We start from the raw sequence: 22,062 nt of genomic DNA, 5'->3' as shown, positions 1-22,062 counted from the left end.
AAAGACCTTGCCCGGCACTGAGAGCAGCGTCACCCCTCGGTAGTTGTTGCAGTCTTGGCGATCACCCTTCCTTTCCAGAGAGGGACAACAAGGCCCCTCTTCCAGTCAGTTGGGATGATGCCTGTGTTCCAGGCAGAGCACAAAACTGCATGCAACGACGCGAGTGCAGCATTTCCACCAGCCTTGAGAAGTTCAGCATGGATGCCACAGATCCCTGGAGCTTTGCCCCGTTTCAACTGGTTCACCGCAGCCCGTGTTTCCACAAGCAATGGTGGACCACAGCTGATTCGAGGGTCAGCAACAGGGATTGTAACACCCTTGACGTCCAACTCGACAGCTGGGGGATCAGCCTGGTACAACCGCTCCAAAGTAACCGGCCCAGCGGGCCTTCACTTCAGACTCCTCTGTCAAGAGCCTACCACTCTCTGCTCGAACTGCAGTGCTCCGAGGGATGGGCTTGGATGAACATGTAATGCGCGAATTCCCTGTAAGCGGGACGAGAATCACCTGTCCACAGGTGATGCTCTACCCCCTCACAGATTCCTCGCACATAGGCCTCCTTGTCCACCCTCAGTGCGTACAGTTTTACGCCTCAGCTCCCTGAACAGCTCAGCTCTGCCATTCAGCCTGGCCCTGCGACTCTGGTCAATGGTATCCAGTGTCCCTTGAGAGACAAAATTCTTCTTTGCCCTGCGGTGAACTCCAAGGCATCCACCGGCAACATCAAGGACGGTGGTCTTGAAGGTGCTCCACAACTCTTCAGGACCCCCCAAAGCACCCAGACCCCCAAGTGTCCACTCAGCCTGTTCGCAAACTCCTCAGCTACTCTCTCTAATCCCTGAGCTTGGCAACATCCAGCCTAGGCTGGGATGGTACCATTCTCCAGGATTTAAGGTGCAGCTTTAGAGTTGCTACAACAAGCCTGTGGTCAGTATTGAGGAACTGAGCACTCCGGTAGACCCTGCAGTTCTGGATCATCCTCCAACGACCGTCAATGAGGACATGGTCAATCTCCTTTGCCGCACCGCCAGCGTTGGAATACCAAGTCCAGCGATGAGCTATGCGGGCGCTTGAAACCATGAATCAGCCACCCTAAGTCCATGACTTCTTGCAAAGTCAAGGAACTTAGTGCTATTCTGGTTCATAGTTCCTGACCCATGGGGACCAACACACACCTCATAACCATCCCTATCAGTTCCAGTCGATGCATTGAAATCCCCCAAGACTAGAAGTGTATCTCGTCTGGGGCACTGATCAACCACAGACTCGAGTGTGGCGTAGAATGCATCCTTCACGGTAAGATCACTCGCCTCAGTCGGAGCATAAATAGAGACCAATGAAATGACACCTAAGGAGTGACGAATCCTTAATCTCATAATACGCTCGTTGACCGGTGTTACCTCAATTATCATTGGGGTCAGCTTATTGGACACAGCTACAGCAACTCCTTGGGTATGGTAACCATCAGAGCGACCAGACCAATAGTAGGTGTAACCACCCACCATTATCTCGCCGCAATCCGGTCTCCGAACCTCAGAGAGAGCTGCAATCCCGATGTCCAAACGCTTGAGCTCAGATGATAACAGAGACAGGTGATCATCCTCTCTTGGGGATAGGACATTCCAGGCACCCACCCGAAGGGACCGCCTCAGGTTAACCCAAGGAGACCACCGTCTGGTGGACGACACCTCAGCACCACTCCGACACACTCTCCCGCAATCTGACCCAGGGATGTTACCCCGTGGTTTCCCTCCTATCAAAGATTGGGGGTCCCGAAGGCTTTGCCCCAATCCCATCATCCGGTGAGCTGCCCTGCGAAGGGAAGCTGCACAGGAGGTACTCCCACGGAGTGGGTTTTCAGATTTTTTTGCGTTTTTGCGTTTTGCGGAATGAAGCGTTTTACGGTGGCTGGAGTGCAAATCCTGCCACCAACCTCCTAATAAGAAGTAACCCAACTGCAGGAGGACGTCCGCAGACACAGTTGGGCACTAGATATGGATGGCCGTTGGCTCACAAGGAGCTCCTCCGCCCTTTGACCTATATATATACATAAGCCCCAGATATTTCCTTCCCATCGGTGTTCAGAAGCACCTAATCCAGATACATAGTCCATTCACTGGTACTGATCCGTCAGGGGTTTGTGTGACAAACGACCGTCCATGCGGGCCTTGCACCAGCCCACATGGTCGGGAGTTTGCAGTACGAGTAGCTGCCCATTCAGCGAAATGAAAAATTTCTTCAACTCTTTTGTTGTGCAGAGGCACAGCCCTTTCTCTCAGAAAGTACTTTCAGCTTCCTTTCGAAAAACTTTTATGAGCCATTCTAAGTAACAATCCTTATCTTGCATGCACAATATACTGTGACGTTTTTGGAAATGTACTCCAGGGAAGAGCATACACGGACACATAGGAGACTAGAGGGTGAGTTATTTCATTAGTTTATGTGTCGGTAGACCTTTGCCCCCCCCCCCCCCCGCTACTTTCAATCCTTGCTTCAATCCACCATCAGTCAATTCATTAAATTAGTCAGTCTTTCTTTCAACCCTGCAGGTTTATTCTCCTCATTTGGTGCATCTGTCTTCCTCAACACTGAAATCCACTCAATATTTTATTACTTACCACCAACCACCCGTCGCACAATGTCAACAATTAATCCTCCGGACTGGCACCAAATTATTTTCCCACATTCTTCCTTCCCTGCACTTCCACGTTTGCCTGTGGGACGGGGCTTCTCACATGCGAACAGTACATCCAGCGCAAAGGACATTTTCTGCGCATAGGGAGGTACTGGGGGCGCTTTCCGCATCTTTCACGTACGAGGGGCGGGGTGAGGCCTGCGTTAAAGGCTCCCTCAGGGACAGTGGGATTTCCTGTGTCAGGGGAATAAGTGTTAGGACTCAGTCTACTCTTTTGTGCCTTTTGCTTGTAAATACTTGCTTGAATGATTGCTTGGTGAATAAAGAGCTGTAAATAATGTGCTTTTCACCATTTCTGGTGTGTGTGTGTGTGTGTGTGTGTGTGTGTGTGTGTGTGTGTGTGTGTAAATAAATAGTTGTTGGTTGTTCTTTTAAATCTGTCTCGGTTGTCTTTTCCTTCATTGGTGCAACACAGTGTACCAGCATAGTTAGACGGAAAGTTGTACACTACGTGATTTGCTCTCGTTAGCCAGCGAACACTCACTGTATTGCTTGGCAGTAATCCGAGTGTGTGCCAAGGCCACAAAACTCGGTTAATTTTGTCAGCTCCCAGGTAAACGGTGTGAGACGGATAACCCTGTTAGAGTTGACGAAGTTAATTGACATTGGGGTTGCTTCGCAACCCGCCGGACCGCGGAGTTTTCTACAGCACGTCGGCCTACAGGACCGGGCATTTGGAAGGAACCCAAGGGCTTCCCCTCGTGGGTGAACTTCAAACCCTGAGTCCATAACAATACTTTATGATACAATGAACTAAAACGTGCAGCACCACATCTCCTGGGGTTTCTGCGCATGTGCGCCGAGCATTCTGAGTCATTTTGAAAGTTGCGTCTTAATCTCTAGCGCCACACCGTGGCGAGGAGAATTGTCAAAATTGCAAATGGCATTTGTACATCATTGGGTAAGGAGGCAGAAGAGTTCAGCACTTTTTCCATAGCTTTTGACGAATGCATTGATAAAACGGATACGGCCCAAATGGCCATCTTCATGCGAGGAGTCAATGACGATTTCAGTGTCTTCGGGGAACTACAAGTGCAGCCCTTCAATCAATGAAAGGGCCAATGGCAGGAGATCTGCATTTGTCTGATCATCCTAGTCTGAGCCATTTCCGCCAAAATTTTTTCCTAATGTTACACTGACCTTTCTATGCGACAAGTGATCGTGGTGTGTACAAACAGTTCCCAGATAGCACACTGATGTTGGACCAATGGAAGTTTGTCCACGGACCAATGTTGGCCAACGTTGGATGGCATTTACACCATATTGCCAGTGTTATACCGATGTTAGAAATCCGCTTGCAACCGTTCCTACCTTTGCCAATCTATTGTCAACGTCAGCCCCACATCGGTGTGATATGTGGGTTACAGATTAGCTCTTTAGTAATGCCGATTAAAAGTCTGGAGAGAAAGTAGTAGATAACCTGTACTTATTATAAAGGTTTGCCTGTTTATGTCTGTGTGAAGTAAACTTGAAAATTGTTTGATGTAGACATGAAGGTAATATTTCCATGAGGGTTTCTCAGACTGAGGAATGTCATAGCAACAATAATTTTTCGAAAGTGAGGAGGGTGAGTTTAAGCTATTTTCTGAAATTTTCAAACACAACTCCACAACAACAATATAAGACAATGAGATGTCTCGTACGAAATGAATTGGCAGGGGTGTGTGGAAGGGGACATTATTGCAAAACAAAAAAAATCCTCAAATTATTTTGGCAACAGAAAATCATGAACTCCACTTGAATTTGCAGTTGTAACAGCCTGCAGCATGGTATGCTCATTATGTGCTTCACATCGGCGTTTTGTCGACCCAGTAAGGCATGCTTTCTTTATGACATCATCTGTTGAAGACGAAGAAAATGGCTTGTTCTGTCCGGTACTGAACTGCATTTATCATTGGTTCGGGAATTGAACCCAGATCAGACACATAATTGCCATCTCTCAAGCAGTCCATTACACAATCATTACTAATCCAACTTCAATGAACGTATCAAAAAGGAAAGGTGCAACTTTAGCATGATGATAACTTGAATTGGCTCTGTTATTCACGGTGTGCAACGTGGGAGCATCTATGTACAAGAATAAGACAATGACTGTTTGTTTCCACTTTGGTGTAGAAGTTGCATTTCCTCTCCTTAATGTTTGTCTTCGACTCAGAATCGTAAACTCTGCCTCTTAGCGTTGCCTCACAACCAAATAGAATGTAAGCAAGTTTCATTTTATAACTTTTTTTTTAATATAGGATAAAACTTTTGACCTTTTCACATTAAAAATAGAATACCTTCAAACTTAAATAAAGAGCTCATTCTGATCACTCATTTAGCTGCAAGCACAATCCACTTCATCAAGCGCGCGCGCACACACACACACACACACACACACACACACACACACACACACACACACACACACACACACACACACACACACACACACACACACACACACACACACACACACACACACACACACTCCATTTAATGTAAAATGCTTGAACCAGGACGTAGCGAAGTAAAAAAACGAAGTGCAGCATAAAACCGATAATCAAGTAGATTGAGTGAAATGGGTAAGTGGGGGGCAAATAGTAAAGAGAATGGATTTGCAAAGCACAGGGGTGAGAGGAGAGGCAAAAAAATAAAGTGGAAGACACGGTAATGAGAGATGATTGAAGCAAGTATACCACTTTTGCTTCTGGAGACAGGATTCACAAAAGAGCTAAACATCAGGATTGATCATTACAAACACCGTTGAAGATTTGTAAACAGGCAGACATGAGATTGAAAAACAAACAAGGCTTGAAAGTGAAGCAGGATCGGAACTCAAACGCAACACGCCATGAACAACAAGCCGAAAAGTGGAACTGTTGTGACAAGGCCCGGGCCTGTAGCTGATGGCAGAACAGAATCCAAGGAATTTTTGACCAAGGGCAGTCTGCCAAGGCTCAAAAGCACAAAGCTATTGGTGGGAGAAGGTACAGAGCATGCAAAAGGAGAAAGGCAGACATCAGCAAGAAAGAATTAGGGTATGAAGGAACAAAAGGAAATGAGAAAAAGGAAGGAATAAAGGAATGGCTCACTCGGTAGGATCCTGGCCATCCTGGCATCTAATTTTGGGGAATGCTCTCAATGAAGTTGGACTATAAAACAAATCCACCGTTCGGACTCGGTTCAGCGGAGAGTGCTGCACCTTGGACGACACAATCCCATAAAAGGGGATGTAAGGAAGACTGTTCCACCAAATCTAGGATGTTGACAAAGTTCCCCCTGGTTAACTTTGTGGACTTAGCATGACCTACAGAGGGTAGGAGTGTGAGGAAGTCGATATGGGTCAGGGAAATTGGGTCAAGTGGCCTTTATCTGTGCTTTCATTGCCTTGATAAGCAAATAAAATAGAGATAAAATAAAAGAGGAAACAAATTGTCCAAAACGTCCCAAAGGTTTCACCGAGTTTCCAGTGCGAGGACTCACATGCACGAACCAACAGCCTGGTGAACCGGTGCTTTGCAAACAACAGCACACACCCACAAGGCCTGCCAAGTGTTGCTTCAAGGCCGGCTAATCTCCTTCAAGCGAAAACAAGCAACGAGGGAAAAGAGAACTAAGGATTGTCCTTACATCATCGCAAAACTATTATACAGCAGGGAGGGTGGAAATAAAGAAGCTGAAAACAACCCTTAACTGTTGTCTTCTCCTTCTTGACCTTATAAAGCATCTCAAAACTGCAAATAAACACGAGCTTAAAAAAAACATACAAACGGCACGGCAGTGACATCCATTGTGAGGGTGGTGCAGCCATTTTAGCTATTCTGCTAACCATCCGTGCTCAGCGGGGATCTCGTAAAAGCAATCCTCCAGAACACGGAGTAGACATTGGAAATCTGAGGAACTGGCAAAAACAAACGTCTATCCTTACAATATAAATGTTCTTCATATTTCCCGCATTATGGTGTACTGTATAGTGGTGGGGAAACCAGATGTTTCAGGTTAAATTACCACGTTCTATTAGTCAGTAAAAACCCAGCTGGTTCACCAGTAACCTTCAGAGAGAGGGTAATCTTTCTGCCACAACTAGTGAGGTCTAAATACGACGTCGGTCCACACTTTACCGTTGACTCTTAACGCCTTCGAGACAACTGGGAATCAAAATGCAACCTACGAAAAGGATGCACCACAAAAACAAATCCCTTGCATTGATAAAAACAAACTCCAGACTTGGCAAATGTTACCAGGAAAATCGAATATATAAATAAGAAAGTCTGTTTCTAACTTGACAAAATAATTTTGCCACGTATGTTGGTCTGTGTTGTCTGTCTGTCTGTTGAACGATTTTTGTCCACAATTTTCAAGCAATTATTTTGTGTGTATAGGTGATCGGCCAAGGACAGCAACACACATATTTGGTCAGGATCTGAATCTGGATCGAGAAAGGAGAATTATTATAGTGATGGGGCTATAAAGGAGATAGAGCACAATATCTCAAAAAGTTAGAGACAAATTCGGACAAAACTTTGTGGACAGTTTGGGTGTGTGACAAGGCCAAACCGATTCGATTTTGATGAAGATCTGAATCTGGATACAATAATTTTTTTTCAGTGATTCTTCAACATTGAGAGATGGGGCTTAAAATGATCGTACATGATATCTCAAAATGTTGTGGACGGATTCGGGTGAAACTTAGTGGACCGGATGGGCATGTGACAAGGACCAATTGATTCAATTTTTACGAAGATCCGGAGTCGGAAACGAGAGTGTAAAAATGTTTTCAAGTGATTCTTCATCATTGAGAGATGGGGGCAATAACTATGTATGTCAGGTCAAGAATGGGAGCATGCACCAGGGCAGCGCATCGCTGCGTCCACTTTCCGCCGGTACTCCAGGGGTCTCCTTCTGGCCATCCCCCAGGAAGATGTCTGGCCCATCCCAATCTCCTTGAGATGCCGATCAACCTGCTGCAACCACGAGGGACGTGGTCGGCCCATTGGCCTCCTCCACTCACAAGGCTCCCTCTCTGAGAGAATCTGGTGAGCAGGATCAGGGTCAGGAAAACGAGCGACATGTCCATACAGCAGCAAATGATGCTCACGGACTATGCAGGTAACAAATCTCATTTGAGTCTCTCTTAGCAACTGCTCGTTGGACACGAAGTCTGACCAGCGAGAGCCAAGCATTCTCCGAAGAAACCTGGTACCAAAGGAATTAAGTCTCCATCTCAGTTCCCTGGTCAGGGTTAAAGTCTCACATCTGTAGAGCAAGACTGAAAGCACCAAGGACATGAAGTCTCGGACTTTCATCCTCCCGCAGAGGTACCGGCAGTTGACATCTAGCTCACAGCCAGTAGAGACATGAATATCATTGCCAAGGTAAGCAAATCTCTCCGTGAACTCAATATCCTCGCCACCTACAGGTACAGACAAGATAGCAGCATCCAAGATGTCATTGAAAGCCTGGATCTTAGTTATGACCCAGGAAACCCGTAATCCCAGCGGCTCCAACTCCTCATTCAGCATATCGAGGGCCCCCAAAAGGATATCTAAAGTCTCTGCATAGATGACTGAATCATCTGCAAAATCAGGTCAGAGATCTTGATATTCCCAAACGATGCACCGCAGCTTGATCTCTCTGACATCCTTCCCAGAATCCAGTCCATACAAGTGCTGAAAAGTGTGGGGGCCAGTACACACTCCTGACGAACTCCAGTAACAACTGGAAACAAGTCAGAGATGGTACCACCACAACTCACAGCACTCTCAATACCAGAGTCGAGTTCAGACATCAGATTGATCAGTTTTGGTGCACCCCAAAAAGACCAAGAATCCTCCAGAGGGCATCCTGATTCACTGAATCAAACACTTTACAGAGATCAACATCGGCTGCAAGCAGCCTCTGCCAAAACTCTCGTCTGCGTTCGAAGAGGACCAGAAGAGCAAGGATACAGTCAATCGTTGACCTCTTTGGTGTAAATCATGACTGCTTTGGACGCTGGTGCTCAAGCAGATGATGGCGGACCCTATCAAGAATTATCCGAGATGACCTTGCCTGGCACTGAGAGCAGCGTCACCCCTCGGTTGTTGCTTCAGTCTTGGCGATCACCCTTCCCTTTCCAGAGAGGGATAAAAAGGCCCCTCTTCCAGTCAGTTGGGATGATGCCTGTGTTCCAGACAGAGCACAGACCTGCATGCAACGACACGAATAGAGCATTTCCAACAGCCTTGAGAAGTTCAGCCCATTGGCCACAGATCCCAGGCTTTTCACCCCATTTCAGCCGGTTCACCACAGCCTGCGTTTCCACAAATGAAGGTGGACCACAGCTGATTGGAGGGTCAGCAATAGGGATAGTAACACCCCTGACATCCAACTCGACAGCTGGTGGATCAACCTGGTACAGGCACTCAAAGTAACCGGCCCATCCGGCCTTCACTTTGGACTCCTCTGTCAAGAGCCCACCACCCTCTGCTCAAACTGCAGGACACCGAGGGACAAGCTTGGAGGAATGCAATGCGCGAATTCCCCTGTAAGCAAGACAAGAATCACTTGACCACAGGTGATGCTCCACCCCTTCACAGATTCCTCGCAGATAGGACTCCTTGTCCACCCTCAGTGCACGTACAGTTTTACGTCTCAGCTCCTTGAACAGCTCAGCTCTGCCATTTACCCTGGCCCTGTGACTCTGGCGAATGGTATCCAGTGTCCCTTCCGAGATAAAATTCTTCTTCGCCCGACGGTGAGTTCCAAGACATCTTCTGGCAACATAAGGACGGTGGTCTTGAAGGCACTCCACAACTCTTCAGGATCCCCAAAAGCACCCAGACCCCCCAAATCTCCACTCCACCTGTTCGCAAATTCCTCAGCTACCCTCTCATCCTTGAGCTTGCCAACACCCAGCCTAGCCTGGGATGGTACCATTCTCCTGGATTTAAACCGCAACTTCAGAGTTGCTACAACAAGCCTGTGGTCAGTATTTAAGAACTGAGCACTCCGGTAGACCCTGCAGTTCTGGATCATCCTCCAGCGACCATCAACAAGCACATGGTCAATCTCCTTTGCCACACTGTCAGCGTTGGAATACCAAGTCCAACGATGAGCCTGTGGGCGCTGAAACCATGAACCAGCCACCATAAGTCCATGACTTCTTGCAAAGTCAAGGAACTTTGTGTGATTCTGGTTCACAGTTCCAGACCCATGGGGACCAACACATGTCTCATAAACATCCCGATCATTTCCAGTCGAGGCAATTGAAGTCCCCCAAGACGAGAAGAGTATCTCACCTGGGGCAATGATCAACCACAGACTCGAGCATGGCATAGAATGCGTCCTTCACGGTGAGATCACTCGCCTCGGTCAGAGCATAATCAGCGACCAGGGAAATGACACCCAAGGAGTGACGAATCCTTATTCTCATAACACGCTTGTTGACCGGTGTTACCTCAATTATCATTGGAGTCAGCTTATTAGACACAGCCACAGCAACCCCTTGGGCATGGTAACCATCAGAGCGACCACACCAATAGTAGGTGTAACCACCAGTCATGATCTCTCCGCAATCCGGTCTCCGAACCTCAAAGAGTACTGCAATACCGATGTCCAAACGCTTGAGCTCAGATGATAACAGAGACAGGTGATCATCCTGTCTTCGGGATAGGACATTCCAGGCACCCACCCGAAGGGACCGCCCCAGATTAACCCAAGGAGACCGCCGTCTGGTGGATGACACCTCAGCACCACCCCGACACACACTACCGCAATCTGACCCGGGAAGGTTACCCCATGGTTTCGCTCCTATCATCAAAGATTGGGGGTCCAAAAGGCTTTGCCCCAATCCCGTCATCTGGTGAGATGCCCTGTGGAGGGGAGCTGCACAGGAGGTACTCCCACGGAGTGGGTTTTCAGATTTTTTAAATGCTTTTCGTGTGTTTTTTGGAACGAAGGGTTTTATGGTGGCCGGAGTGAAAATCCTGCCACCAACCTCCGAAGAAAAAGTAACCCAACTGCAGGAGGACGTCCACAGACACAGTTGGGCACTAGATATGGATGGCCGTTGGCTAATAAGGAGCTTCTCTGCCCTTTGAAGTCTATTGTGCCTGATGAAGCCGGCTGCGAAGCTGGCGAAACGTTGCCTGAGACCAGGTCTGCTGTTGCTTTTTTGCTCAAATTAGCGGAGTCGATCGAGCTTTTTACTTTGGTTGGAAGCGCTTTCTTCCTCTTTAAAAATGTGTAATCCCAACCCCCCCCCCCACTCTTATGCAACATATACTGTATATTCTTGTATATATATATATATATATATATATATATATATATATATATATATATACACATATATATATATATGTATATATATACACACATTCATATATCTATTGTTGAGGGTTGGGGGTCGAAGGCGAGAACGACCACGAGGTGGGGGAGGCTACGTCGTCTCCCACCAGACTCTTTGGAATTGTAGGCCGTCGCTTTCGGATAACTCCGTGAGCCGGCGGGTCGCTGACCGACCGTGGACGCCAATATCTCAACCGCAGAGCATAGGGTCTTTTTGTCTAGAACCAATTTACTAAATTAACTACGCGATTTCGACTACCAGGGAACCACGCCCTCGGCACGTCTTGCTCGAACCGGGTCACTCTACCGACTGCGGTGGAGTTCCAACTTCCACTCCGGTTCGGGTGCAGTCGAGCGGAACTGCAAAAGCCGTGCCGGCGAGGATGAACCGATTATCGGGTATAAAAACCCGGCTAAAACTCAGATCCGAACCATGCTGGACCAATGAAAGAAAGGACGGAAACAAACTGGGAACATTTCTACAGTAATTTAATTACAATAAGAGACAGAGCAAGACTTATCGCGGAATATACAAGCAAGAATTTACAATGTTCAAAAACACTTATACAGTTTCTACTTACAAGCCAGGCCCACACACTCAGATGCACACTCAAATGATTTATTAAAAGACCCCCACAGCCAGAGAGGGAGAGACGAGCTGGGGGTCGCAGTTCGCTCGGGTACCTGCACGCTGAAGAGAGGGGGTGCGCCGCGGTGCAGCACCTGCTAATGGTCGTGCGGCTCAGCCCAGTCACATGCGTGGGGGTCGTGCCCGTGGAGGAACCCGAGCGGAGCAGTCGGAGTCCCAGGGCGGAGATCAGGGTCGCGGACGGGACCCAGGAAAACTCCATCGAATGCCAGCCAAATGCAGAACTCCACTCGAACGCTGCAGACTCCAGCTCAAACCACATGACGCACACCAACCAACTCAACTCCTCCAAAAAACTCTCACTCTTGAGACTCCTCTCCACAGAACTCCTAAAAAAGTTCCACTCTTGAGACTCCTCTCCACAGAACTCCTCTTGCACTGAGGATCACGTCGTATTTTTATGGACCTCCCCGAACGGGGCGGGGCTCGGTGAAACAGACGTCACCGTCCGCCCCGATTGGACGGGGCTCCCATGGGTCCGCCCCCTTCTCGGCGGGGCCTCGACCAGGCACCGGCGAGGCCCGCCCACTCCACGCGTGTGGACTTCACAAGAAAGAATTGGAGCGTTTGGAGAAGCCGAATAGGAACTGCGGACTGGACATTTTTGCCCCGTATGCTGTGGCCAGCGAGGCGAGGGTTGCAAGCGTTGGAAGGTACCGTGGTTGGTTGTTGGATGTTTGTTGGATGATCGTTGGAGGGTTCGTTGGATTATTTGTTGGATGGTTTGTTGGATGGTTTGTTGGATGGTTTGTTGGATGGTTTGTTGGATGGTTTGTTGGATGGTCGTTAGATGTAATAACCCACCTAAAAGGACATCGCAACGCACACCTTGATTCTCCCACGAGACAAAAGAAGGGCCCTGTCTCACATGTACTTAACGGAATAACTGACTCTTGGGGCATCTGTATGTCTGAATGCATATGGTTTCCAGATCCGTAACAATATATATATATATATATATATATATATATATATATATATATATATATATATATATTTTTAGGAGGAGTTCTGTGGAAGAGGTGGAGATAGTGAATCTGGAAGTGGGGTGGATCAGTAAGGATGAAGTGAGGACTGCTATGAAGAAGATGAAAAGTGGAAAGGCGGTTGGCCCAGATGGTATACCAGTGGAGGCATGGAAGTGCTTAGGAGAGATGGCAGTGGGGTTGTTAACCAGATTGTTTAATAAAGTCTTGGAAAGTGAGAGGATGCCGGAGGAGTGGAGATTAAGTGTGCTGGTTCCGATTTTCAAGAATAAGGGTGATGTGCAGAGCTATGGAAATTACAGAGGGATAAAGTTGTTAAGCCACACCATGAAGTTGTGGGAAAGAGTAGTGGAAGCTCGGTTGAGAGGAGAGGTGATGATCTGTGAGCAGCAATATGGGTTTATGCCAGGAAAGAGCACCACTGATGCGATGTTTGCTTTGAAAATGTTGATGGAGAAGTATAGGGAAGGCTAGAAAGAGTTACATTGTGTGTTTGTGGATTTAGAGAAAGCTTATGATAGGGTGCCAAGAGAGGAGTTGTGGTATTGTATGAGGAAGTCGGGAGTGGTGGAGAAGTATGTGAGGATCGTGCAGGATATGTATGAGGACAGTGTGACAGCGGTGAGGTGTGCGGTAGGAATGACGGACCGGTTTAAGGTTAAAGTGGGATTGCACCAAGGATCGACTCTGAGCCCTTTCCTGTTTGCAATGGTGATGGACAGGTTGACGGACGAGATCAGACTGGAGTCTCCATGGACCATGATGTTCGCGGATGACATCATGATCTGTAGGGAGAGTAGGGAGCAGGCTGAATCGAGCCTTGAGAGGTGGAGGTACGCACTGGAGAGAAGGGGAATGTTAGTCAGTAGGAGTAAGACGGAGTACATGTGCGTAAATGAGAGGGAGGGTGGTGGTATGGTGCAGTTGCAAGGAGTTGAGGTGGGGAAGGTGGATTGGTTTAAATACTTGGGATCAACTGTCCAAAGTAACGGAGAGTGTGGGAGAGAAGTGAAAAAGAGAGTGCAGGCAGGATGGAGTGGGTGGAGAAGAGTTGCAGGAGTGATTTGTGACAGAAGGGTAGCTGCAAGAGTGAAGGGGAAAGTATACAAGAGGGTAGTGAGACCAGCTATGTTGTATGGTTTGGAGGCGGTGGCGCTAACAAAAAGACAGGAAGCAGAACTGGAGGTGGCAGAGTTAAAGATGCTGCGATTCTCGTTGGGAGTGACGAGGATGGATAGGATAAGAAATGAGTGTATTAGAGGGACAGCGCAGGTAGGACGGTTTGGAAACAAAGTGAGAGAGGCGAGATTGAGATGGTTTGGACATGTGCACAGGAGGGAAACGGAGTATATCGGGAGAAGGATGTTGAAGATGGAGCCGCCAGGCAGGCGGAGAAGAGGAAGGCCAAAAAAGAGGTTCATGGATGCGGTGAGGGCGGACATGCGGGTGGTTGGAGTGTCAATGGAAGATGTGGAGGATAGAGCGAAATGGAGACAGTTGGTCCGCTGTGGCGACCCCTAACGGGAGCAAGCCGAAAGAGGAAGATATATATGTATGTATATATATGTATGTATATATATATATATGTATGTATATATATATGTATGTATATATATGTATGTATAGAAATATATATATATATATATATATATATATATATATATATATATATATATATATATATATATTGTTACGGTGCCGGTGCGTCGGCCGCGAACCGACCGCTCTGAAGGAGCCGCAAGTCGAATCGGCCCGACCGATCGCCCGGAACATAGATCACCGCCCGGATAAGTCCGAGTCGACGGGTCCTTGTACAAGAACCGAAATACGCCAATGGGCAGACCACGTGGGGTAGGGTCGATTTCCAAGCTTCAATTTACCTAAATACCCACGTGATCCAACTACCGGGGTATTCCACCCTCGACGGAACTCGTACGGAACAAGCCGCTGAGGTGAGCCAGTCCCGTGCGGCTTAATTGCCGAGAACCGTCGGTCCAAATGTCCCCTTTTTACGGCAAACCAACGGCTTTCTAACTCCCAATACACGAAATGCTCAGTCAATGAAAGAATCGACGCGACGAGCTGAAAACATTCAACAATTGGGGTATTTATTAATAATAATGGGGAACTAGGAAAGCACGTAAGAGCAGAACTATACTGACTATACGAAATGCAATGCAAACATTTACAGCACACAAAGCACTTAACAATTTCCTACTTATTAGACGGACCCACGGACACACGTACGCACACACACACACACCCAAGAAATGGTGGCTGAGGCCTTTAATAACGGGCTCCAGCTCGGAGAATAGGTGAGCTGAAACCCAGGACCTATCTCGAACCTCTCCACCTCGTGTGTTCTTCAAGTTGTTCGGATCCGGGCTCCAGAGAGCGCGAGCTGGACCCAATCGCCGTGAGCCGCGATCCTTCCCGAGCTCCAGCGAATCCTCCCGCGCTTCTCAACACGTGCTGGTGAGATGAGGCGCTGATCCTTCCCGTCGATGCGCTGCTTCCCCGAGGAACCACCTCCAAGAAGAGGTCGATGAGTCGCACCAAGCCGGGAACCAAAACGGAGAACAAAGAGCTCCACGAACCAAGAAGAAGAAGAACCACTACCAGCAGCTCAAGCCGAGCAACCGGCTCAACTCTCTTCCAAACAAAGCAGCTCTCCAAAAAGTCTCCACCCGAGCCAAACTGAGGCCGAAGCTCCCTGAGCCACCAACCCACTCGAACCAAGCAGGATCCAAAGGCCTGCTGAACAACCAAAGCAGAAAGCCTTCACAAAGCCTCCCTCCTCCCTAACCCAAGCCAAAGCAGAAGCCGAAGCTCTACTGAAAGCCAACCCGAACAAAGCAGAGGATCTCTTCTTTATTCTTATCGGCCCCCTCCCCCACTCCAGGTGTGACTCATGTCCTCGTGCTTCATCCCCCGCTCAACCACGGGTGGGAGGGAGTTGTTGACGTCATGAATCACGGGACGGGAGGGCTCTTCTTCCTCTTTGCAGAAGAGGGGGAGGGGCATCTCCATTGGGTTATGATCACTCCCTAACTATGAAATTGAATCGCACAGCGCACTTAATCGATTTCTGCCCATTAAACAATGAAAGGTGAACTATCTAGGGAACAAGCACTTATCGACATTACTGACTAAAGGAACCTAGATGTTGTGTGCAATCGAATTCCCAAATTTGTAACAATATATATATATATATATATATATATATATATATATATATATATATATATATATATATATATATATATATATATATATATATATATATATATATGAGACTTAAATGGGAGAAGTGTGGCATGGGTGCCCAGTCTCAGGAACATACCCCCACTAAGTTTGGCAGACGTGTTCGTGTGTTTGACCATCGAGTGTCAATGGACCACACAGTGATTAAAAACACACACAAGTCAGATGACTGTTTTCGGAAGTTTGTTGATCGGCATGTTGAACATTTAGACATTGGCAAGATTGACGGGCATGCAGAGTTCATCGACGTCAGGAGGGAGGTGAAGCCAGATCAATGCCAATCAGCACAGCATGAGACTCACCCTGATCGGATGGACAAAAGTGGGATGTGAGTGTGCAGCAACACGAGTTCACTTTTGTCATATACGTTGTGTCCAAACATAATAAGCGAACAGTTTGTACAACGAGCATCTGAGCTCCCACCCCCCCCACCCCGCCTTAACATTCTCTTCCAGCGATGCAGCAAAGTCTGACTCGCAGAAATTTCATCCACGTCATGCTCATGACCGGATATTTCCCCACTTCCCCACTTTCTTTGCAGGATGTGAAGTGCAGAAAGCAAATGCACATGAAACCATTTCAAGAATTTTCCAGAAAATTGGATGAGGGAAATCAACTTAAAACTAGAAGGGCACTCGGTAGAGCGCATAGCTCCACCATGTTATGCCTGATCAACGAGAACATATCGGGACCAATACATTTTTGAACGAGAGGGGGAGCACTCGGTAGAGTGCAAAACCTCCGCCGCCAATACTGCTAGGTCACTCAAGTGAACCTAATATCCTATTCATTCAATTTGACGTCAACAGTGCTCACAGAGTTCTAGTTTGCAACTTTCCCTTTGACTTTTAACTTTTACATACTCAATTCATTCGTCATAACTAGATTCCTTGAGACAGAAATTGATTTTACATGGGTATATCCACCTGAAGTTCCAAAATCAGCCGCAATTATAATTTTGGCATGTTTTTTTTTTGGAAATCACATAACATGTAGAAATGCAAAAAAAAAAAAAATCTAAATTTTGTTGAAAAAAAAGTTGCAAATTTTTTTTTTCTCTAACAATTTTTTTTTGAGGGGGGGGTTGTAAATCACTTAAAACATGTAGAAATGCAAAAAAAAAATCAATTTTTTTTCAAAATGGCCACCATAGCGGCCATATTGGATCTTGGACCAAGTCCAAAATCTAATGGCATGATCCTTGGACCATACCTAATCCCCCCACCAAGTTTCGTCGAAATCCGTCGAGGAGTTTTTCCATAATACTGTTCACAAACAAACAAACAAATAAACAGAAAGGGGTAAAAACAGTAACCTCTGATCTTCGATGGCGGAGGTTAACTATCATGCTATTTATCGTTTTTGACCCTTTCTCTCAATGGTGAAGAATCACTTTAAAAATTAATAATTCTCGTATCTGGATGCGGATTCAGATCTTCACCAAAATCAAAACACTTCATCCATGCCACACACCCAACCTGTCCACCAAGTTTTCTCCGAATCCATGCACAACGTTTTGAGATATCCTGTTATATATTGGTTTAGCCTTATCTCTCAATGGTGAAGAATCACTTAAAAAATTATCAGATCCGGATTCGGATTCAGATCTTCACCAAAATTGAATCAATTCTTGTCACACACCCAAACCCAACATGTTCACCAACTTTCGTCCGAATCCGTCCATACCTTTTTGAGATATCATGATAAATATATAGTTTTTGGCCCGATCTCTCAATGGTGAAAAATCACTATAAAAATTCGAGAAATCAGACCCGGATATTCACCAAAATCGACCCAGTTCGTCCTTGTCACACATCCTACCTGTCCACAAAATTTTCCCCAAATCCGTCCATAACTTTTTGAGATATCCTGCACACAAACAAACAGACAGACAGATAAACAAATAGACAGGGAAACAAACAGACATACAGTAGTTGAAACATAACCTCCTTCACCTTCGGTAGCGGAGGTAAACTAATGCAAGTACATAAACAGAAGTAGAAACCTACAGAAGCCAATGCCAATGGAAGTACGTAGGCTGAAAAAAATTGCCAATTTAAGTTTATTAAAGCGTGAACAGCACCGAACTATCGTGGCAATCTTGCTATTTCAGGTAGCGAAAGTTTTTTTTCCATGAAAACCATAGACATAGAAGTGGGGAATTATCGAAATAAATACTGCATCATACAGTTTGTGGGTTTGCTTTACTTCAACAAGAAACACCTGCTCCTGCTGGCAGCAGCCTGGGGAGGGAAGGGGGGAGGGTGTGGGGGACAGTGGGGGAGGTGGGCAAGTATATTTTTCACCATGGCAAATAATCCCCCATGTCTGCTGCAGGGATCAGTAAGCCACTTGCACTGTGGCATGTGTATAGGCAAAAATCGTAAGTCGTCTCCTCCTCCTACCTCGCAAGAGGGCAGGGTTGTAAGACAGTCGGATGTACTCCAAGACCTGACCCTGGGTACGACCAACACATGTGCAAAATTTGGTGGAGATCGGCCCAGCCCTGACTTTTTCCATGATTTTCAGACGAACACACACGCACATACAGAGAACTCCCTTATTACTCTCGCCGAAGGATTCAGAGAGGGTACTGCATTTGGGTCTGTTTGTTACTTGGCGAAATCTTCGATTTTGTCAAGTATGTTGGTCTGTTCCGTTTGTTGGTTTGTTTGTTTGTTTGTCCGGTCATCGACAGCCCAAACGGATGGACCAGTCGTTCTTAAATTTTTATACCTGATAGGCAATCCACCTGAGACGGTTCGCGTCCAAACCCCGTCTTATTCGGACTAAACGTCACGACGTGACGTCACACAACGTGAAAATACATTTTTGGACATAACTCAGTGACCGGAAGTCGTAGCGACTTCCTGTTGACGCCAAAACAAACTTCAATGGAATATCTAAATGTTTTAAAATGCATGTTGGTACAAATTATGCACAGTTTTCGCAAGCGTATGACGTCAAAGTTTTTAGCTATTGGCGTGATTTAAAAAAAAATTCTATTCGTTCTACAGGTCACAATTCTTAACTGATTTGGATGAAATTTTAACAGCTGATAGAAATCCACAGTGCAAAAAGATATGTGACTTTTGGTGATGTTCAAGATCAGGATCTGGATTCTGCATCACTTTATATTATCGCCCATTATAAACCAATGGGTAATTTTGTGAATTACACACGGCTATTTCTCAAACAGTTTTGCACTTATTATATTAAAACTTATACTGTCTATTTATGCATGTAATATTAACATGTGTACAAAGTTTGATCGAAATTGCACCCAAGGTCAAGGTCACCCAAAACATGAAAAACACATATAAAATACATATATTTGTTTTACAACATATTTCAAACCTGATAACCGGATCGTAAAGCTGGTTGAAAAGCAATGTTCCTCGGTATTTTAAAATATTTTCTACGATCAGAATGAAGGAAACAAGCACCGATGATAAGTTGTTGAATGTCACATGGTGGCTTTAAATGAGTTGTGAAAATTTTCAATCTGCTGCTGTTACCATGACAACGCACGCCTGATAATTGTTATTTGTGACATCGCGTCATTTTATCAATGCACGAACAAATAAACATCACACATTCCATGACATTACAGCTTGGACCACCACACGGAAAGGTCAACGAATTCGCCAAGTGTCGTGCTAAGCACGATTTTTTGTTTGTCTGTCTGTTTGTTTGTTTGTTTGTTTGTCTGCACAGAACTTTCATGTTTTTCTCCACAACCGCTTGTCAGATTGAGACGAAATTTTCACCATTGGTGCGACTACTCAAGTAGCATGTTTTAATGATAATTATGACATCATAGGTAACGCGGTGTGGCAGCCATATTGGAAAACGGAAAAACTTTGGACCTCTATCTCTGAAACCACACCAAGGAAAAAATTGAAACTTGGCACATAGCAAATACTCCTTGTGGGGAATGAGTGGGATTTTTTATGATGTCATAGGTGCCCTAGTAATGACGTCATAATTGCATATGAAGAACGCCACATTCAATCAGTATGAAAAATTTTGAGGGTCATCTCGGGACAAAATGGTCCACAGAAATTTTTTTGAATGACATAATCGGTCACATGATTTGAGAGCCATATTGGGTTTTTTTTTTTTTTAAAAACCTTCAAAAATCTTCTTCTCTGAAGTGGCTGAACAGATCACGGTGAAACTTTACATGCATGACTGCCTCTCCATGAGGAACAAAAGGTTCACACATATGATGTCATTGGTCACATGGTTTAGCAGCCATATTGGATTTACCTTAAAACCTATAAAAATACACCTCTCAAAAGAAGTCCTAGCAAGGGTATGCAATCTCTGATTGCTCTTTTTCTTGTTTAATACTAGCAGGGGTGTCCAGCATTGCCGAGCAATGCCAGGTCCCTCCTCCCATCCCTCTCCCTGCCTCCTTCCACCCCAACTCCCCTCCAGACTCCCACTCAACTCCTTCCCCACCCTTCGCTCCCACCCCACCCCCTCCCTCCAGACTCCCACCCCTTTCCCTGCCTCCCCTGATTAGTGGAGGTTGGCCTTGGGGCTTCCAACTCTCTGGGGACCTGTACAGTGAAAAATGCAAGTTATCTCCACAGCTGACTTGTAATACCCTCTGCCACCACCACCGGGTGGTGCTACATGATACACATTTACGTAGAGAATATTTGTTGACCTTCCCTCCTGAATCCCCATGACTACAGATGAAACAAAGTAGCCTATGTTCACCACGAGGTCGAACTTGGTCCATGTGCCAAGTTTGGTGGAAATTGGCCCAGTAGTTTTGACGTGATTGGTCTTAACACACAGACAGACAGAAAATGACATATTTATTTGACAGTGGGATGTACTCCTGAACCGCTCGACAGAATGAATTGTTAACAGGTACTTAGGGTGTGCATGGGGGTGTTGCGCAGGGTTGTAAAAAAAAGAATTCAGTTCCAGGGTTCGGGTTTGGGGTAGGACCCCAATTCTCTCGATGTCAATGTGTATCTAATAGCGTCACCTGGTGGAAGCCTATTTACAAGTCAATAAACATTATAGTAGAGGAATTGACTCATCTGTGAGGATGGGTTCTTCGCCATTGCAAATAAACGTTTTTACAAAAATAACTTCAGGATCTCAAATCTGCTGATTAATGGTGATGTCATGGAATCCTATTCTCCTAATCACGCACCCCCGATTCTGCTGCGATATGCATAAAACACGCTGTGAAAAATTTTTAAAATCTCTTTTAAAGCTTGGCAGGTTGCTTGATGTTCACATCAGAACAGACGATTTGTCACAATGTACTCATACAAAATGTCAATCGCAAATAAATGAGAAATGACAATTTGTTCCTGATAACAATGGCTATCTCACCACAAACTTGGGATCACAATTAAAGTTTCCGTTTACAACAAAACCACAATGGTGACTCATTAATTGTTAAGAATCTCCAGGGAAGACTTTCTGCAAACAGACAAATGAGAATCAGAGCTGGTATTGTGCAATTAACAGTTGTGTGTAATTATACTACACAATGGGCTAACAGAGAGACAGGAAAGTGTTTCGGAACATCGGTGAGCCACATAGTTCGATCTCCTCAATAACAGGAAATACCCTTTAAAGATGTTACAAAACAGTGTGGTTGTTTCTTGGGAGGAATTGGCCACAGACATCTTATTGGGTAAGAGGGTTGATGAGCTCTAAGTTTCACACTAAAACAGTATGAATCTGTTCAGACCAAGGCAATAAAAGTCCAGCGGAGTTATATTTATTTATTTTTTTAAACATCCTCTTATTTCTGCCTTTGTATTATATTTTCATGACCATACTTTGGTCAAATAACTTTAAAAACGTTTTTAGTCATAAACTTGCGGTCTTTAGTTTACATACAATGCAAATTGGCATGTTTCACAGGGAGTCAGCATCATTTTTAGATTCAAGAAATTTGAATGGTCCCATTCATTTGTCCCATAACGAGCCTCCTAATTGGGACATCTTCTTGTTTATTTCAAACCTCATTGGCTCAAGGAGAAAAACCTGTGCTTTCTCTAAGCTTTTACTACTTGTGTAAATAAAGATGATACCATCGTATCAAATGGTCTGGCAAGGTAGCCTAGTGGTATGCACTCTAGCTTCTGAGCTGTCCAGCATAAGTTTGAATCCTG

General features: G+C 45.7%; 1 protein-coding gene across 6 annotated transcripts in view; it reads right to left on the bottom strand.

Moving 5' to 3' along the window:
- LOC147013371 (pre-B-cell leukemia transcription factor 1-like) overlaps positions 1–22,062 on the bottom strand; it is an 80,127-nt gene that overhangs the window by 40,036 nt on the left and 18,029 nt on the right. The window contains exon 1 of one of the 6 annotated variants that reach the window (XM_085855136.1): positions 5,770–5,803. The exons of 4 other annotated variants lie outside the window; for them this stretch is intronic. In XM_085855136.1, the coding sequence (XP_085711262.1) occupies positions 5,770–5,788 (19 nt within the window). In that variant the 5' untranslated portion in view covers positions 5,789–5,803. Of the gene's footprint in view, positions 1–5,373; positions 5,432–5,769; positions 5,804–22,062 lie in introns of those variants that run through there. One more of the 6 variants, XM_085855135.1, reaches the window with a different exon arrangement.

This window comes from Eptatretus burgeri, chromosome 14 (genome assembly GCF_056783735.1).
Source record: "Eptatretus burgeri isolate ZD-2024b chromosome 14, Ebu_testis_v1, whole genome shotgun sequence".
Lineage (NCBI taxonomy): Eukaryota > Metazoa > Chordata > Myxini > Myxiniformes > Myxinidae > Eptatretus > Eptatretus burgeri.
Note: the sequence above shows the minus strand (reverse complement) of the source record. Positions and strands in the feature narration are given on the sequence as shown.